Source organism: Panthera uncia (genome assembly GCF_023721935.1).
Source record: "Panthera uncia isolate 11264 chromosome B3 unlocalized genomic scaffold, Puncia_PCG_1.0 HiC_scaffold_1, whole genome shotgun sequence".
NCBI lineage: Eukaryota > Metazoa > Chordata > Mammalia > Carnivora > Felidae > Panthera > Panthera uncia.
In genome coordinates this window covers 36,164,150-36,179,961 of record NW_026057582.1, presented here as the reverse complement: position 1 = coordinate 36,179,961, position 15,812 = coordinate 36,164,150, and the positions used below count along the sequence as shown (strand labels likewise).

The following is a 15,812-nucleotide window of genomic DNA, read 5'->3' as shown; positions in this document are numbered from 1 at the left end:
GCACCCACCTGGTGGTGGTTTTAACCAGGTTTTACTTTTGGTGGACATATTTTAGAAACTCGAAGACATTTTTCAGTAAATAAAAAAAAGTATCCTGTTAAGTTTATCCTATTAAAAACAGAAACCTCTCAGGCAAATCCAGTTAACCCTTGAACAATATGGGGGTCAGGGGCGCTGATCCCCGCCCCCCCCCCACGCAGTTGAAAATACATGTATATCTTTTGACTTTCCCCAAACTTAACTACTAATCCCCTACTGTTGACTAGAAGCCTTACTGATAACATAACCAGTTGATTAACACATAGTCTGTATGCTATGTTAATATATACTATATTCTCGCAATAAAGTAAGCTAGAGAAAAAGGAAATGTTAAGAAAAATATAAAGAAGAGAAAATGTATTTCCAGTGCTGCGCTGTAAGCAATCTCTGTGTAAGTGGGCCTGCGCAGTTCAAACCTGTGTCAACTGTACTTGTTTTAAGGTCTAGCCTTTTTTTTTTTTTTTTTTTTTAATGAATACAGTTTTTTTTTCTTCAACTTTAATATGCGATATAGTGAATCTCACATACCAGTTTAGCACAGGAACACTTGATTCTCTGGTTATCGATTTGTTCTCTGTTCTGTTTTTAGTTTAAATTCTTTCCCCTTCATTTAATACTTTATGGTTGATTGATAGTGAATGACAATGAGTGATTCTCAGGTACATTCTTATTAACTTCAAGGTCTTGTTCAAATAATGTTAATGGGACCATTTGGAGTGAAATGCTGTTTTGTGAAGTGCACTCCTGACAGCCCCATCTGTCTCTAGCTTTGAGGGTGGGATGGGTCTCTTCCTTTGCTTGTACGGTGCCTTCTACATACATTCGTTCGCGGATCTTACTCAATATTATGTTCATTTGTCATCCCCAGGAGATTGAATTCCTTGAGAGCAGGAACTAGCACATATAAACAGTTGCTGAGTAAATGCATGAAAGAATAAACAAAATATGGCAGTTTCAGCTAGCTCGATGAGACATCAAAATGTTTTGGTAAAGAGCATAGACTGAAGCCAGAACCCCTTGGATTCAAATCTTCGTTCCATCATTTATTAGCTATTGTGTCCATAGACAGCTGTATGTGACATTTTTTTTTAAATGTTTATTTATTTTTGAGACAGAGAGAGACAGAGCATGAACGGGGGAGGGTCAGAGAGAGGGAGACACAGAATCTGAAACAGGCTCCAGGCTCTGAGCTGTCAGCACAGAGCCCAACGCGGGGCTCGAACTCACAGACCGCGAGATCATGACCTGAGCCGAAGTCGGCCGCCCAACTGACTGAGCCAGGCGCCCCTTGTTTTGGTTTTTCAAATATGGGGGTCATTAGACTACCCAACCCTTACAGGTGTTACAGATTAAATGAGGCTGTATGTGCAAAGTGCTTAGAACAGTGCCTGTATATGTTAAGTGCTATGTAAGTGTTTGCTACTATTGTTATTAACCCCCCTTAAGAAAATAGTCCTGGCAGGGAATAGTGGATGCCCTTAGGAAATTCATTCTAGAATTCAGTTTTTCTCCTGTCATCATGAAGAAGTGCTTTGTCTTCACTTGGGGTTCAGGAGCCCTCGGGTATGGGAAGGGGTAGTGGTGGTCTTGTTACGTCAAAAGCGGAGAACATTGGTACCTTCGTCAGTTGTCAGGCTGCACGGGCTCACTTGAGCTGGCAAACAGCTTTTCATTTTGGTTAGGAGCATATCGGCGAAGTATTGTAGCACCGTTAACCCAAGCGGTCTCTGATTCATCTTAATGCCGAGGATAAAACAAATTAGCTGTTAATTGACAAGGATAGTTTATTCGGTGCATAAAATCTTTAACAACAGTGATCCGTGGGAGAGATAATAAGGGAATTTTGGATGGTAAACAGGACTGGGGAAGATGCAATTGAAAGTTGTTGGGTTTTTGGGGGGGTTTTTTTGGGGCAATTTCTAAGATTTTATTAAAATGGGTTTTTTTAAGTTTATTTTGAGAGAGAAAAAGAGAGAGTGCCTGCGCGTAAGTGCAGAAGGGAGAAAGTGCAAAGAGAGAGAATCCCAAGCAGTCTCTGCACTGTCAGTGCAGAACCCACACCTGCCCCCATCTCATGAACCGTGAGATCATGACCTGAGCAGAAATCAAGAGTCAGACCCTTAACCAACTGAGCCACACAGGCGCCCCATTAACATGAGTTTTTAAATATTTTTTAACGTTTATTTATTTTTGAGAGATAGACAAAGAGAGAGACAGAATGTGAGCAGGGGAGGGGCAGAGAGAGAGGAAGTCAGAGTCTGAAGCAGGCTCCAGGCTCGAGCTGTCAGCACAGAGCCCGACGTAGGGGGTCGAACTCATAAACCATGAGATCATAACCCGAGCTGAAGTCGGATGTCTAACTGACTGAGCCACCCAGGCGCCCTTAACCTAAGTTTTTAAAAACAAGCATCCACACCAATGTGGGAGTGAGGATGGGAGAAGAGCGGAGGACAGGGTAGGGCAGAGCAAGACGGGGAAGGAATTGTGCTCTATTGATACTAAAGCTCCAGGTTCATCCTACCGTGGATTTCTTATTCCCCAGAGACACGTGGTCCTTAAAAATTGTGTACCACTTCTTCAGGATGATCTTGGTACAATGGGTGCCATTTTGGGCTGTGATCAGCTTCTTAAGGTCCCTGATGGATGTTATCAGTGTATCGGGGACCTTCTTCCCCAGCTGGTCATTGCAAACAACCTCGACCATCCTGTCTGGAGCTGGAAACTCCTGGAACCCACCAATGCCACAGCCTCCTTGCCCTGGAGCCAAAAGATTTTTGAAGACTGTCTGTTGCATTGACTGATTTTTCAAAATCGAATGATTTTTATTCTTCGTGTAAAGTGATCTGTTGGATATGATTGATTTTATCTAGCTGTTGGCCTCGGGTATATTTATTTCTGGTTGTCTCCTTCCCAATATTTTATTATAAAGAATTTCTAATATACACAAATGGAAAAGGATTTTACAGTGAACATCTTTGATATGCTGAACACATAGATTCTACCACTAATGTTTTGCTCTACTTGCTTGATCAGGTATCTGTGTATTTACCCATTTTTCTATCCATTCCCTAATACATTTTATATTTTTATATATTTGGTTAGGTTTATTTGATAAGGAAGTCATCTGTATGGGAAAAGTCAAGTTTTTAAGCCCCTAAGATGGTAATAGCGGCATATACATACCCGAAGCAATAAAGAATTGCACAGTTAGAATTCCTCTTACTGGCAGGATTCTTTAAGGGTCAGAGTGGGGATAGAGAAAGAAATGTGTGGAAAAGTAAGTACTTGGGAAAATAATTCAATATAATAGGTAGCCTCATCAAAACATTCTTTTTCATATAGTTTATTTTTTAGTTTCACTTTGCAAGCTCAAGCTCAGTTGTTACTGTTTCCAGTAAATGGCAACATTTATGGAGCAGAAGAGGAACTAAAACTTTATAGACTTTAATAACTTTATGAAAAACTTTATAAACTTTATAAAAAGTTATAAAGAAGATTCTTGCAGGTTCAAGTTCACAATAAAGTACACACAAGCACCTAAGATGTCCGTTTGTGTCAACTTGCCGTCCCCTAAACAAGTTCCGGAATCTAATTGGGTAGCTTTTCTTTTCCCCACTGGTATAGAATCCACCCTGCTAGCTCTTTGGGAGTCCTGCCAGCAACTCGAATAGGTCACAGGGCAAAATCTTGATTATGATTCAAAAAAAGAAGGCGTAGTCTTCTTTTCCTCATGAACTAAGGAAACACTCACTAGAAAACTGCTTCTTGTGGGAGGGCAGCTTTCGTTTGCTGTTGCTTTCCGGGGGTCATGTCTATTAGAGATGCAGAGTTGCAGAGTCACTAATGAGCATTTATCCCTTTTACTTTTAGTTCACTTCTTTAACTGAGATGGACATGATATAATCTCCAGTGAGTCAAAGGATGGCGTCTAGTCCTGTGCTTCCCACCGAGGATGAACAGGTCTCCTTGGGCATCGATGGTCGCCATATTACACTGCAAGGTAATTACGGTTGGGTGGGGTAACACCCATCGCAACTGTGGAAACCTTACCCTCATCTGGTCTCAAATCCTTCCGCTTTCTGTCTCTCTTCAGTATTTTTCCAATTGTACAACCTTGCAGTATGTGTACATGTCTTTACTGCTACCTCAGCAGTCTAAGAGAGTAAGAAATACCTGGAAGGAATTGGGTATCTTGGTTTCTCACTCTTGAGTGTATGCATTTCATTTGTAGTGAAAATAGTTAACCATGGTTTGCTTGGAATTGTTTGCACTCATTTTGCATCTTTTTTGCATAGCCTCTTTTAAATGTACATCCTTATTTTGTCCAAATAGAAAAGAATAGTAGTAGTATTATAAGTGAATGACCTTTCAATCATATGAATCATGTGTGCATTTATGCAGACCCAGTACTGACTGTGTTTTTTTTAGTGCTTCTTGTGGAGTCTGGGCATATTTGTTTTGCACTTTGAAAATTCATTAGACTTTTCACCCTTGTTGATAAAACAAATCTTGGAGCTGAGTAAAGTTAGCTAGTGTAGAAGAAATAAAGCTATGGTAAGCCTTTGAAAATATTTATGAGACTATGTTATTTTAAAGTAATCTTTAAGATTATGTAGGGTATTATACAAGATTCTTCGAATGTTACTTAGAAGCCATAGATTTTGAGTCATTTTATTTTGTGCTTTATTTTTTATTTTTTTTTTAAAAATGTTTAATGTTTATTCATTTTTGAGAGAGAGACAGAGTGAGCGGACGAAGGGCAGAGAGAGAGGGGGACACAGAATCTGAAGCAGGCTCCAAGCTCTGAGCTGTCAGCACAGAGCCCAATGCGTGGCTTGAACTCACAGACTGCGAAATCATGACCTGAGCTGAAGTTGGATGCTTAATTGACTGAGCCACCCGGGCCCCCTGTACTTTATTTTTTATTGAGGTATAATTGACCTACAACATCTTATTAGTTTCAGGTGTACAACATAATGATTTGATATTTGTGTGTACTGTGAAATCATCACCACAGTAAGTTTGGTTAATGTCATCATATATAATCACAGATTTTTTTTTTCTTATCATGAGAACTGTTTAGATTTGCTCTCTTAGCAATTTTCTTTCCTTTTCTATTTTAATGTTTTTATTTTTGAGAGAGAGAGAGAGAGAGAGAGAGAGAGAGCGAGTGAGCATGAGCAGGGGAGGGGCAGAGAGAGAGAGAGAGGGAGACACAGAATCTGAAGCAGGCTCCACGCTCTGAGCTGTCAGCACAGAGCCCGATGTGTGGCTTGAATCCATGAACCGCAAGATCATGACCTGAGCCGAAGTCAGATGCCCAACTGACTGAGCCACCCAGGCACCCCTCTCTTAGCGATTTTCAAATATACTATACGGTATTATTAACTGTAGCTGCTATGCTGTACATTACTTCTATTTGAGTCATTCATGACTCCCCAAATGACTTTCTGATATTTTATTTTTAATTAGAAAAACATGATTTGAATGATTAGCTTCTTGATTTTGGGGGTCAGATGCCTATTGCACTAGACTGTGCCTATATGTATCAGGCTTTTAAAAATAACTGTAATGTAATTTGCGTTGGCTAAGAAACATAATATGTTGAGGTAGTACTTGAAGTAAGAATTGTAAAGGTTTTCAGTAAGTATATTTTTTATAGTGTCATACAATATTCATAAGTAGCTGGAATAAGTGTTGGGGGGGCTGGGTAAATAGATGATGGGGATTAAAGATCGTACTTGTGATGAGCACTGGGTGATGTACAGAACTATTGAACCACTATATGACACAGTATGTTAACTACGCAGGAATTTTAAGTTAAATTAAATTTAAAAAATTTCATTCAACTGGAAAAAAAAAAAAAAGCCCTGATGTTCTTGTTTTTCTCTGAAGTTTTGGTGGCACGTGAATAGGAGCTCATGTAGCCTGAAACATATCAGGAAGAGAGTGCATCACTAAATAGTAACATAAATCTAATTTCTGTTTCTAGCTCTGGCACTTGCTAGTTCTTTGAACTTGGACCAAAGGCTTTATCTTTTTTGAATCTCAGTTTCCTCACACTTAAGATACAGATGGTGATGCCTGTGTTGCTTCTGTGTTTTGAAGATGAACAATGATACATAATGCATTCAAAGGGCTTAGCTCAGTACCTGACACAGAGTATGAGTTTAATAAAGGCATTGTAACTTCTTTTTACTTTTTATTTATTTTTTATTTTTAAAGTTTATTTATTTCTTTTGAGGGGCGCCTGGGTGGCTCAGTTGGTTAAGCGTCTGACTTCGGCTCAGGTCATGATCTCACGGTCCGTGAGTTCGAGCCTCGTGTCGGACTCTGTGCTGACAGCTCAGAGCCTGGAGCCTGTTTCGTATTCTGTGTCTCCCTCTCTCTCTCTGACCCACCCCTGTTCATGCTCTGTCTCTCTCCGTCTCAAAAATCAATAAACGTTAAAAAAAAAAAAAAAGTTTATTTATTTATTTTGAGAGAGAGGCAGAGAAAGGGAGAGAGAATCCCAAGCAGGCTCCTACTGTCAGTGCAGCGCCTGACATGGGACTCGAACTCACGAACTGTGAGATCATGCCCTGAGCTGAGATCGAGAGTTGGATGCTTGACCGACTGAGCCCCCCAGGTGCCCCTGTAACTTCTTTTTATAGATTTACAGTCAAAATCTTTGTCCCCAAAGACTTCTTGTCTATGAGCACACAGCTAGAGTAGAAACTGCTTATTATATAGAAAAAAATTATAAACCAGAGTCTGGTTTTTACTGGTTTTTGGTTTTGTTTTGACATTTTTCTATTCAGTGGCTTCCCATCACATGTGGGATAGTCTAGACCTCTTGGTGTGGCTTACAGGCTCTTCCGGTCTGGTGCTCCTTTCTCTCTGCCCTCGTCTCCCATTTCACCCCCATAAGCACCCTGTGCTCCGGCTGTATGGCTGCCTGAGGGTCCGTACTCCCCCTGCCTGTGTGCTTTCGTGCAGGCTGTCCTGCTGTAACCCCCCTCTCCTCTTCCTGCTGGAAGCAATCCAGCTCACCTATCCCTCGTGGATCCCTCATCCATCCCCAAATCAGCTGGACTCGGCCTCCATGGACCCCTCATCCATCCCCAAATCAGCTGGACTCAGCCTCCTCCTTAGCCGTGCTCTCTGTTTGGCTGAGATTCACACTTCCTCCTCTGTTCTCCCGCAGTACTTATTTTAGCACTGATAGTATTATAATGATTATATCTCATAATGTTTTCTTCCCCACTGCAGTGCGTTCTAAGACTTCTATATCATAGGCTGTAGCATGCACAGCACTCTTGTGCACATTCAGTCCTCACAACCACGTTGTGAGGTAGATGTTTTTATCTTCAAGGTACAGAGAGGATCGCTGTGGCTCAGGGAGATCGAATTACTTTCCCAGAGTCACACAGTGAGAGGCAGAGCTGGGCCTTGACCTGGAGGATTGTTTTCTTTCTACTGCACCACACACCCCCTCGCATGTCAACACGTGTAGACATATTTGAAGGAAGGAATTTCCCTAACATTCTCTTTGGAAAATCTACTTAAATCTTAACCTTATTCTAGTTAATCCATAGTAAACTTACACATCCAGAATATGGATGGGCATCTTCAAGTAACATTAATGATCTCAGGTTCTCAAATAGCTCGAAATAATTAGCAAGTTACTAAGAATTGAGTGGTTTCTCATAGCATGTTTTGAATTATACTAGGCTAATAAAGTCTGCTTTACAATAAGAGATAAATATGGGCTGTTTGGCAATGGCAATGTAATATACATGCACTGCCAGTGTGAATGATTTTTCTTTATGATCCATTTAGGGGAACGTAGTACTAGATGCATTGCTCTGTAGGGGGAGAGGAGGAAAGCCAATACTGTAATGTAATCAGATTTATACTGGGCAAGGGGTACTCACATTAGCAAGGTACACTCAGGGATATCAACCGAGAGGTTCCCGTGACTGTAGAATGAAAGCTTAACTGTGACGTGAATACATTTCTCACGGTTAAGTTCTACATTATTAGTAGTAGGTTTATAGTTCTCCTGGCTGAAGTTCTTTGAGTTGAAAGAAAGAAAGAAACAAAGAAAGAAAGAGGGAGAAAGGAAGGAAGGAAGGGTGAAGGGAGAAAAGAAGGGAGGGAGGGAGGGAAGAAGGAACTTTTATGGATTTCTTTTTTTTTTATTCTTTTTTTTGGGTAATTTTTGTAATTCTGTTTTTTTTAATTTACATCTAAATTAGTTAGCATATACTGCAACAATGATTTCAGGGGTAGATTCCTTAATGCCCCTTACCCATTTAGCCCATCCCCCCTCCCACAACTCTTCCAGTAACCCTCTGTTTGTTCTCCATATTTAAGAGTCTCTTCTGTTTTGTCCCCCTCCCTGTTTTTATATTCTTTTTGCTTCCCTTCCCTTGTGTTCATCTGTTCTGTGTCTTAAAGTCCTCATATGAGTGAAGTCATATGATATTTGTCTTTCTCTGACTAATTTTGCTTAGCATAATACCCTCTAGTTCCATCCACATAGTTGCAAATGGCAAAATTTCATTCTTTTTGATTGCTAAGTAATACTCCATTGTATATATATTCCACATCTTCTTTATCCATTCATCCATCAATGGACATTTGGGCTCTTTCCATACTTTGGCTATTGTTGATAGTGCTGCTATAAACATTGGGGCTTTTATATATTTCTAAAGATAACTTTGGTTTCAAAGCAGAATTATTAGCTATTTAGACAAAAAATCAACAGATGATTTTATGTACCTTAGTTAACTATGACTGAATGGCAAGCTGTTGACAGCAGTCTTAAAAGTATTTGGCTTTGTACATTATGTTATCAGACTTGTATTTCACAAAATTCATGTGTGCGTAATGATCCTTGGAGTAATATGAGAAGCTCAGGGTCACTGCTCATAAGGAAGGTTTTTTCTTCTAATTTCAGAACATTTTTTAGAGACAGAGACCTACTTACAATGCCTGTTTTACTTTAGCCAAATGTATCTCAGATGAGACAATTATACCCTGACTTAGAGTAATCGGCTTGAGAAAATATTAAGTAAGATGTCTGTGTTGAAATGTAGTAACTCATTGTAGATAGGCTATGAAAACATATTTCCCACGTGTGGAGGGCCTGCAATGAATCAGGCCCAGGAAATGAGGCAGTGCTTTGCTGAAATTCATAGAGCAGGACAACAAACAAGCAACTTCATCTTTCTTTTTGCTCATCTTTCGTGTGATGTTTGAGTAAATGTCCTTATGAAGGCCCTTTTTGTAGGGAGATATTTATGTTCTCTTAGTCTAATGAGGAGCATGATGTTGAAATGGATTGTTGAGAAGGGAAAGAAATGCCGTTTGTGAATGTGAATTTGAGCAGATTAATGTAAAATGGAATTTATTTTAGGCTAGTGCATTTTGTACTACGTTGGACGGTCCACATTTTAAATAAAATGATATGTGAAAGTTCAGGCTACGAAAATAATAAATAAACAGCTATCTTTAAAAATTATTTGCTTTACCAAGATGTCTGTTACAGAATTTCTTTAAATCTTTCCACTGGTTTTCTTATCTGGCAAAATAGCAGGTGCTTCCTTTCCTTTTATCCTAAGAAAATACTAAATATATATTTTGTATGAAATACCACCTGTGCCAAGCTCTTCAGGTGGGAAAGGTGTGTTTGGGGAATAAATCTTTGGAGTACTGGATAGATATGATTATGGAAGCAATAAGGGGTAAGTTGGATGAGTGTCACAGAATTTTCAAGTTGGAAGGGACTTTCTTTGTTCTTCATTTAATTTAAGACCAAAGTAGGAATTTCTTTGGTAGTATTTCTGAGATTGAGATCCCTAAGGGGGCTGAATTCAAACCCAAGAAGTTTGGGGATTTTGCCTTTAGGCTGTGAGTGGCTATTGAGTCTTGAGGGTGAGAGTACATGGCTGGAGGTCAAAGTGTACTTTAGGAGAGCAATCTGGCTTGGGGTGTAGGAAGACTTGAAAGGGGCCAGAAAGTGGAGCTGGGGAAACCAGTTAGAAAGGTTTGCAATTAGCTGGGTGTTGGGTAATGTTTGCCTGGATTAGAATTAAACAGTGAATATGAAAGTATGGGACAGGTGTGAACACCATCGAGGTGAAACGCTCAACAGGGTTCTGAAACTACTGAATCTGGATAATAATAGAGCGGCTCCAAGGTCTAGAAGCTGAGCTGATTGGGGTAATAGTGGTAGCAGCTATAATGTCCGCGTTATTAACTCTCTTTTTATTTAGTGTGTTTTCATTAAGTATTTAATAGCAACAGATAATAAGGCCGTATATCGATGTACTTACAGTAAATTGTAGATATAATATGCTGTTCACAAAGAAACTCTTCTCTTGAGAACTTCATGGCACGGAAAGTACAGCACAGGTAGAAGGCCCATTTAAAAGTCAAATTAATCATGAGTGAATTGCGAGCCTACGATGACTCACCTCGTGATATTTTAAGCAGCAGCTATGGTAATCTTGAACTGTTTTGGATATTTTCTTTATATATTTCAGATTTCAGTTATTTCTTTATAACACGTGAATATAATTTGTGGACCATAAGAGGGCGTGATAAATTTCTGTAACAAGAGCAAATTACTTTGCTTTTGAAAAAAACATACGCCAATGCTTTAGGAAAATGGCATTTGAATACAGAATGTTATCGTTAATTAGACAAAGAACTAGGAAGGAGTGTGTGTTCTATTACCTTTGCCACCACACGAGGAGTTAACTTTCACGCAGTCCTGCCAAAATGCTGGTGAATGGTTAACCATCTGTGCGAAGCCGTGTAAAACCATGTTCAGCCCAGTTACTGTGTCATTTCAAACAATGCTCACACGTTTTATTTAGTGTTATCTTCCAGATGATGTCTTTTAAAAGATTAAAAAACCCTCTATGCCTTCTGGATAGACATTACTTGGTGGAGGGCTTGATAGGGAAACACGGGTCCCTGTAGTTAGGCTGTTACAACATCGAACTTTATTATTTACTGAGTATCCATCCAACGGAGGCTTTCATTTTATGGGATCTTTTTAGACATTATTCATGTTCAGTGGGTTAGATGACAAGCATAGTGATGTGATGTAATGTTTACTTTTATTCATCTGTTCAGTAAACACTGAGTGCTGACCACGTGTAGCAGGCTTGTTGTTACGGGGACAAAGGTTGAATAGATTGAGTGCCTTGAAGAAGCATGTGGTGCACTGTGCTTCTCCTTGCTGGTATCACGTGAAAGAAAGCGACCTGGGATGCAGATTTCATCCTTTGCATGAAATGAGTTGAAGTCCTTAACTACACAGGGGCCTGCTCCTGATTTGGGTGTCCCACCGAAAATCCAACCACAATATGACTGAATATGCTGTCTCGAGTATCTCTTCCCATTTCAGTTGTAGGGAGGTGAAGAATGAGAGTGTGTTCTCTAGAATATTATTTGCAAAGTGAGTTATCTGTTCCGTTTGACTGTAAAAATCAAACATTTTGGTAGGAACTTCCCTGGAGTCAGGTGTCTCCTTGCTGAACCTCTTGTAATTTTTTTTTTAATGTTTGTTTGTTTATTTTTGAGAGAGAGCATGAGCATGAGGGGGAGAGGCAGAGAGAATCCCAAGCAAGCTCTGTGCTGACAGCACAGCCCCAACTTGGGGCTCGATCCCACGCACCGTGAGATCATGACCTGAGCCGAAACCAAGAGTCGGATGCTCAACCCACTGAGCCACCCAACCGCCTTTCTTGTGATTTTTTTTTTTTTTTAATCCTTGAGTTCCCTCTCATCCTTGGGCATTGCCTGCTTTAATGAGCCTTCTGAGTTCCTCCAAGTGTGTGTTAGGTGCTCTGCGTAGGGTGCTCTTGGCATCTTTATGGCCAAACGATGTTTCTGACATATTTTAGGCGCTCAGTAAACAACTGTTTGAGTTGGTCATGAACGAATGAATGAGTGGTCATTTCCAATATAAAAAAACACATGAAGTACCCTGAATTAGAAGAATTGCTCAGCGTTCAGGCAAATCAGCCAGAGAGGATGGAAATAATGGCTCTCTCTAGAGGGAGGCGTGTATATGGTGTTTGCGGGCTCCATAGTGTTTTAGTATTGTGTTTCTAAGAGAAATTCTGCTTACTTTATGATGGTGAGTGAATGAAACCATGTAAAGTCTGAGAAAGAGGAATGAGATTACTAAAAAAGCTTCTGAATGGGATTTCTACCCTTTTATAGCCAAGTCCCCAGTGTGGAATTTTGATGGAAATGGTGAATAAAGAGTAAGAAAAGTACACGCATTATCTGGCAGTAACTCTGTTTCTCTGACAAATTCAGACCGCTTAGTTATTAGGAATAAAAGCAAATCATCTCTGGGGTCTTTTTTTTTTTAATTGCTAAATTTTTTTTTTTTTTTTAGCAATTAGGTGATGGTTACACCCAGAGAAAATAATTAAATTATGGTTCTTCACTCGATATTAATGCTATTATACTTGTCCCAACACAAAAGTTTCTAGGAAGTTCCTGATATCATAGTAGCTGATGATCTCTTTTGCTCTATTTTCTTGGAAGATTATTAGTTTGATATTGTAAGGCTTTATAATCTTAAAATATTCCAATTAAGTGGAAAATAAAACAGCTCTGCAAGCAGTGGTATTTGCACTATATAGTCTAAGACAGAAAAATAATTTTTTCCCTTGGACTGTGTATGTACAGTTTTGGCTTCTGGGAACTTTGGTTTTGTTTTTGCCAGGAGTGTGGGGATAAGCTTACTTTATTCTGGGTCAGTTACATTTTGAAAACTAGGGCAAGATAAATCCAGGGTCATTTAGAGTCCTGTTAAAGTAGGTTAACAAAGATCTCATTCATTCCTTATAGAAATCAGAATCCTTTTTAATTAGACCCTTGGGAGATACAAGATTTTACTGAGCTTTTGTATATGTGTATGTGTCGGGAGGGAGTGTAATTATTCAGAGCTCGAAGTAGTATATCAGGAAAAATAAAACTCAAAATAATTTCCCCTTGAAAATGGGGAAGTAAGAAGTCAGTATAAGAGATTAATTTATAACCATTTGGTGGGTTTAGTGTGTGATTTTACCCTCTAAAAATTAGAGGTTATTCTACATGTGCCTCTTCAAGAGATTACTTTCCTCGTCTGATTTCAGTGTTGGTGATTACAATTTCTGTGATGGCTGTGTTTTTCTAAAACATTCACGGAAATTTTGGTAGAAGGTAACTGTGTTTGTTGTTCTCAATGTGTATGAGAACTGAAGATTACTACCACCCGGTATTTTTAGAATCAGTTGAAAATAGTAGATAGAAGGATATGAATGATTTATCAGAGAAATGAAATGTTCAACGTTCTAAATGTGTATATTTTTGGAAGAGAGACATGAGATTCTGGGTAAATACTCTCTCCTGGTCATTGACTGTGCGGTGATGCGTGCTGAGTGAGCACAGAGAGAAGATGGCAGCAGAATGGCCACACACGCTTGCTCTCTGCCTTCCGGGGCGGGGCAGCACTCACTGGTCATGCCTTGGTCTTTTCTGTCTTTACTGCACAGGGTGTACCAATTGCATCAACAGCTAAATATTATAAGATGAAGGGCACTTGGCTCAAATCAGAACACAGTCTTTATCAAGTTTGAGTCATATTTAAGATCATTCCCGAACATTGGTATTGTTGGCGCTGTCTTCAGTTACGTAGGATTATTATATAGTGGGAACGAGTTCTGCTGTGTGTCCCTGTCTGCCTCCGTCTGAACGTCTACTCAGCAGAACTTCTGGTGTGGTTTGATGTCTTCAAAACAAAATGTTTCAAAAGTATAGGTGAATTCACACTTAGCACTTTATCACACAGTTAGGTTTTTATGAGTACAGGCAAATCTGTTCACTGACATGTTCATGCAGCATGTTTCCTGACACGCTACTCTGTTTCAAGCACTATTTTGGGTTAAGAGAAGACTGAGGTGAACAACTCCAACGAGCTTCATATGCGCACAGTGCTTGTATTTCAGTTAGAGAGACAAAGAGTAAATAATGAAAAATACCAACACATGGTAGGTGCTATGGAGAGGATTAAAAATGGGTTTATGCGATGACTTCCTGGTGAAATGTTTAGGAAACTCAGAGAGGATGGAAATATGGATCTCGTCAGACATGAGGCAGTGAGGTATGTATATGGTGTTTGTGGGTTCAATAGTGTCTTAGTATTGTGTTTCTAGGAGAAACTCTGTTTGCTTTGTGATGGTGAGTGAGTGAAACCGTGTAGAGTCTGAGGTGGTCAGTGAAGGTCTTTGAGGAGGAGACATTTAAGGAGGAATTACAACACAAAGGAGCTGCCGAAAAAGAACAAAGGAAGAGCATTTCAGTCTGAAGCAGTAGCTCAAGGAAGAGCTCAAAGATAGAAACAAGCTGGGTGAATTCATGGAGCCTGGTGTGGCTGGAATATATGGGCATGAGATGATGCGGGAGAGCGAGGCGAGGCAGAGCTGGATCAGGCAGGGATTCGTCAGCTCTCAGGTAAGGTGTGTGGATGGGAAACCATTGGAAGGTTTTAGTCAGGAGAGTAACTCGATCTGATTTACCTGTTCCGAAATATCACTCCGGCTGCTGGGTGGGGAGGGGATTATCTGGGAAGAGGGAGGGGAAGCAGCAAAGCCAGTTAGGATGCTTTTGTTATAGTCCCGGGTAAAATGTCACAGAAGTTTGGATAGTAGTAGTGTGATAGCAACGAGATAAAGAATCATGGATTTTTAAAGGGATATTTGTGAGTGTTGGGACTTCTGGAGTGAGTAATAAGAGAGATCAAGGGTAACTTCTCAATTTTTGCTTTGAGCGATTGAATTGTCGGTTATGGAATTTATTGCGATGAAGAAGACTGATAGACAAAGTTGTGGGGAGATCAAGAGTTTATTTTTGCCATGATAGATATGAGATGCTTATTTGATGCCAAATGGACCTGTCAAGTAGACAGGTAGATGTAAGGATCCAGAATTCTAGGGAGAGTTACAGATCTGGGAGCCATAACATGTGGCTGGCATATTTACGATGAAAACCATGGCCCGGAAGAGATCACCTGTGGAAAATGTGTAGCTAGAGCAGAACTTTTGGATCTTTCAGTGTTTAGAGGTGAAGCGGAAGAGGAGGAAATGTAAAGGACACTGAGAAGCAGTAGCCAAAGCCAAAGAAGGAAAACCAGGCAAGTCTGATAACCAGATGAAGGTATTTCTTTTTTTTTTTTTTTTTTTAATTTTTTTTTCAACGTTTTTAATTTATTTTTGGGACAGAGAGAGACAGAGCATGAACGGGGGAGGGGCAGAGAGAGAGGGAGACACAGAATCGGAAACAGGCTCCAGGCTCCGAGCCATCAGCCCAGAGCCTGACGCGGGGCTCGAACTCACAGACCGCGAGATCGTGACCTGGCTGAAGTCGGACGCTTAACCGACTGCGCCACCCAGGCGCCCCTGGATGAAGGTATTTCAAGAAAGGGGTAAAGTCAATTGTATTGAAGGGAAATGGCCACTGGATTGGGCTCATAGAGTTAGTTGGTGGCTCTAACAGGGTTCGCCACACTCAAATGGTGGAGTGACTGGAATGGGTTGAGGAAAGAATGGGCAGTGAGGAAGCAGAGATGGTGAATTAATCAATACTTGGAAGAAATTTTGCTGTGAAGGGGAACAGAGATATCAGGTACTTGCTGAAGGGAAAGGTAGGACTTTTTAAGGTAAGAGATACTACTCCATTACTGGTTATGCTTTTTCTAAGTATAGGTTAATTTCCTTAGA

At 40.1% G+C, this 15,812-nt stretch overlaps 1 protein-coding gene and 1 pseudogene across 8 annotated transcripts in view; one reads left to right on the top strand and one right to left on the bottom strand.

Moving 5' to 3' along the window:
• SYNE2 (spectrin repeat containing nuclear envelope protein 2) overlaps positions 1 to 15,812 on the top strand; it is a 337,489-nt gene that overhangs the window by 50,527 nt on the left and 271,150 nt on the right. For all 8 annotated transcript variants that reach the window (XM_049611445.1, XM_049611444.1, XM_049611443.1 and 5 more), the window contains exon 2: positions 3,910 to 4,039. In XM_049611445.1, coding sequence (XP_049467402.1) covers positions 3,961 to 4,039 — 79 coding nt within the window. In that variant the 5' untranslated portion in view covers positions 3,910 to 3,960. The remainder of the gene's footprint in view (positions 1 to 3,909; positions 4,040 to 15,812) is intronic.
• Positions 2,260 to 2,981, bottom strand: LOC125908723 (ubiquitin-like protein 5; annotated as a pseudogene).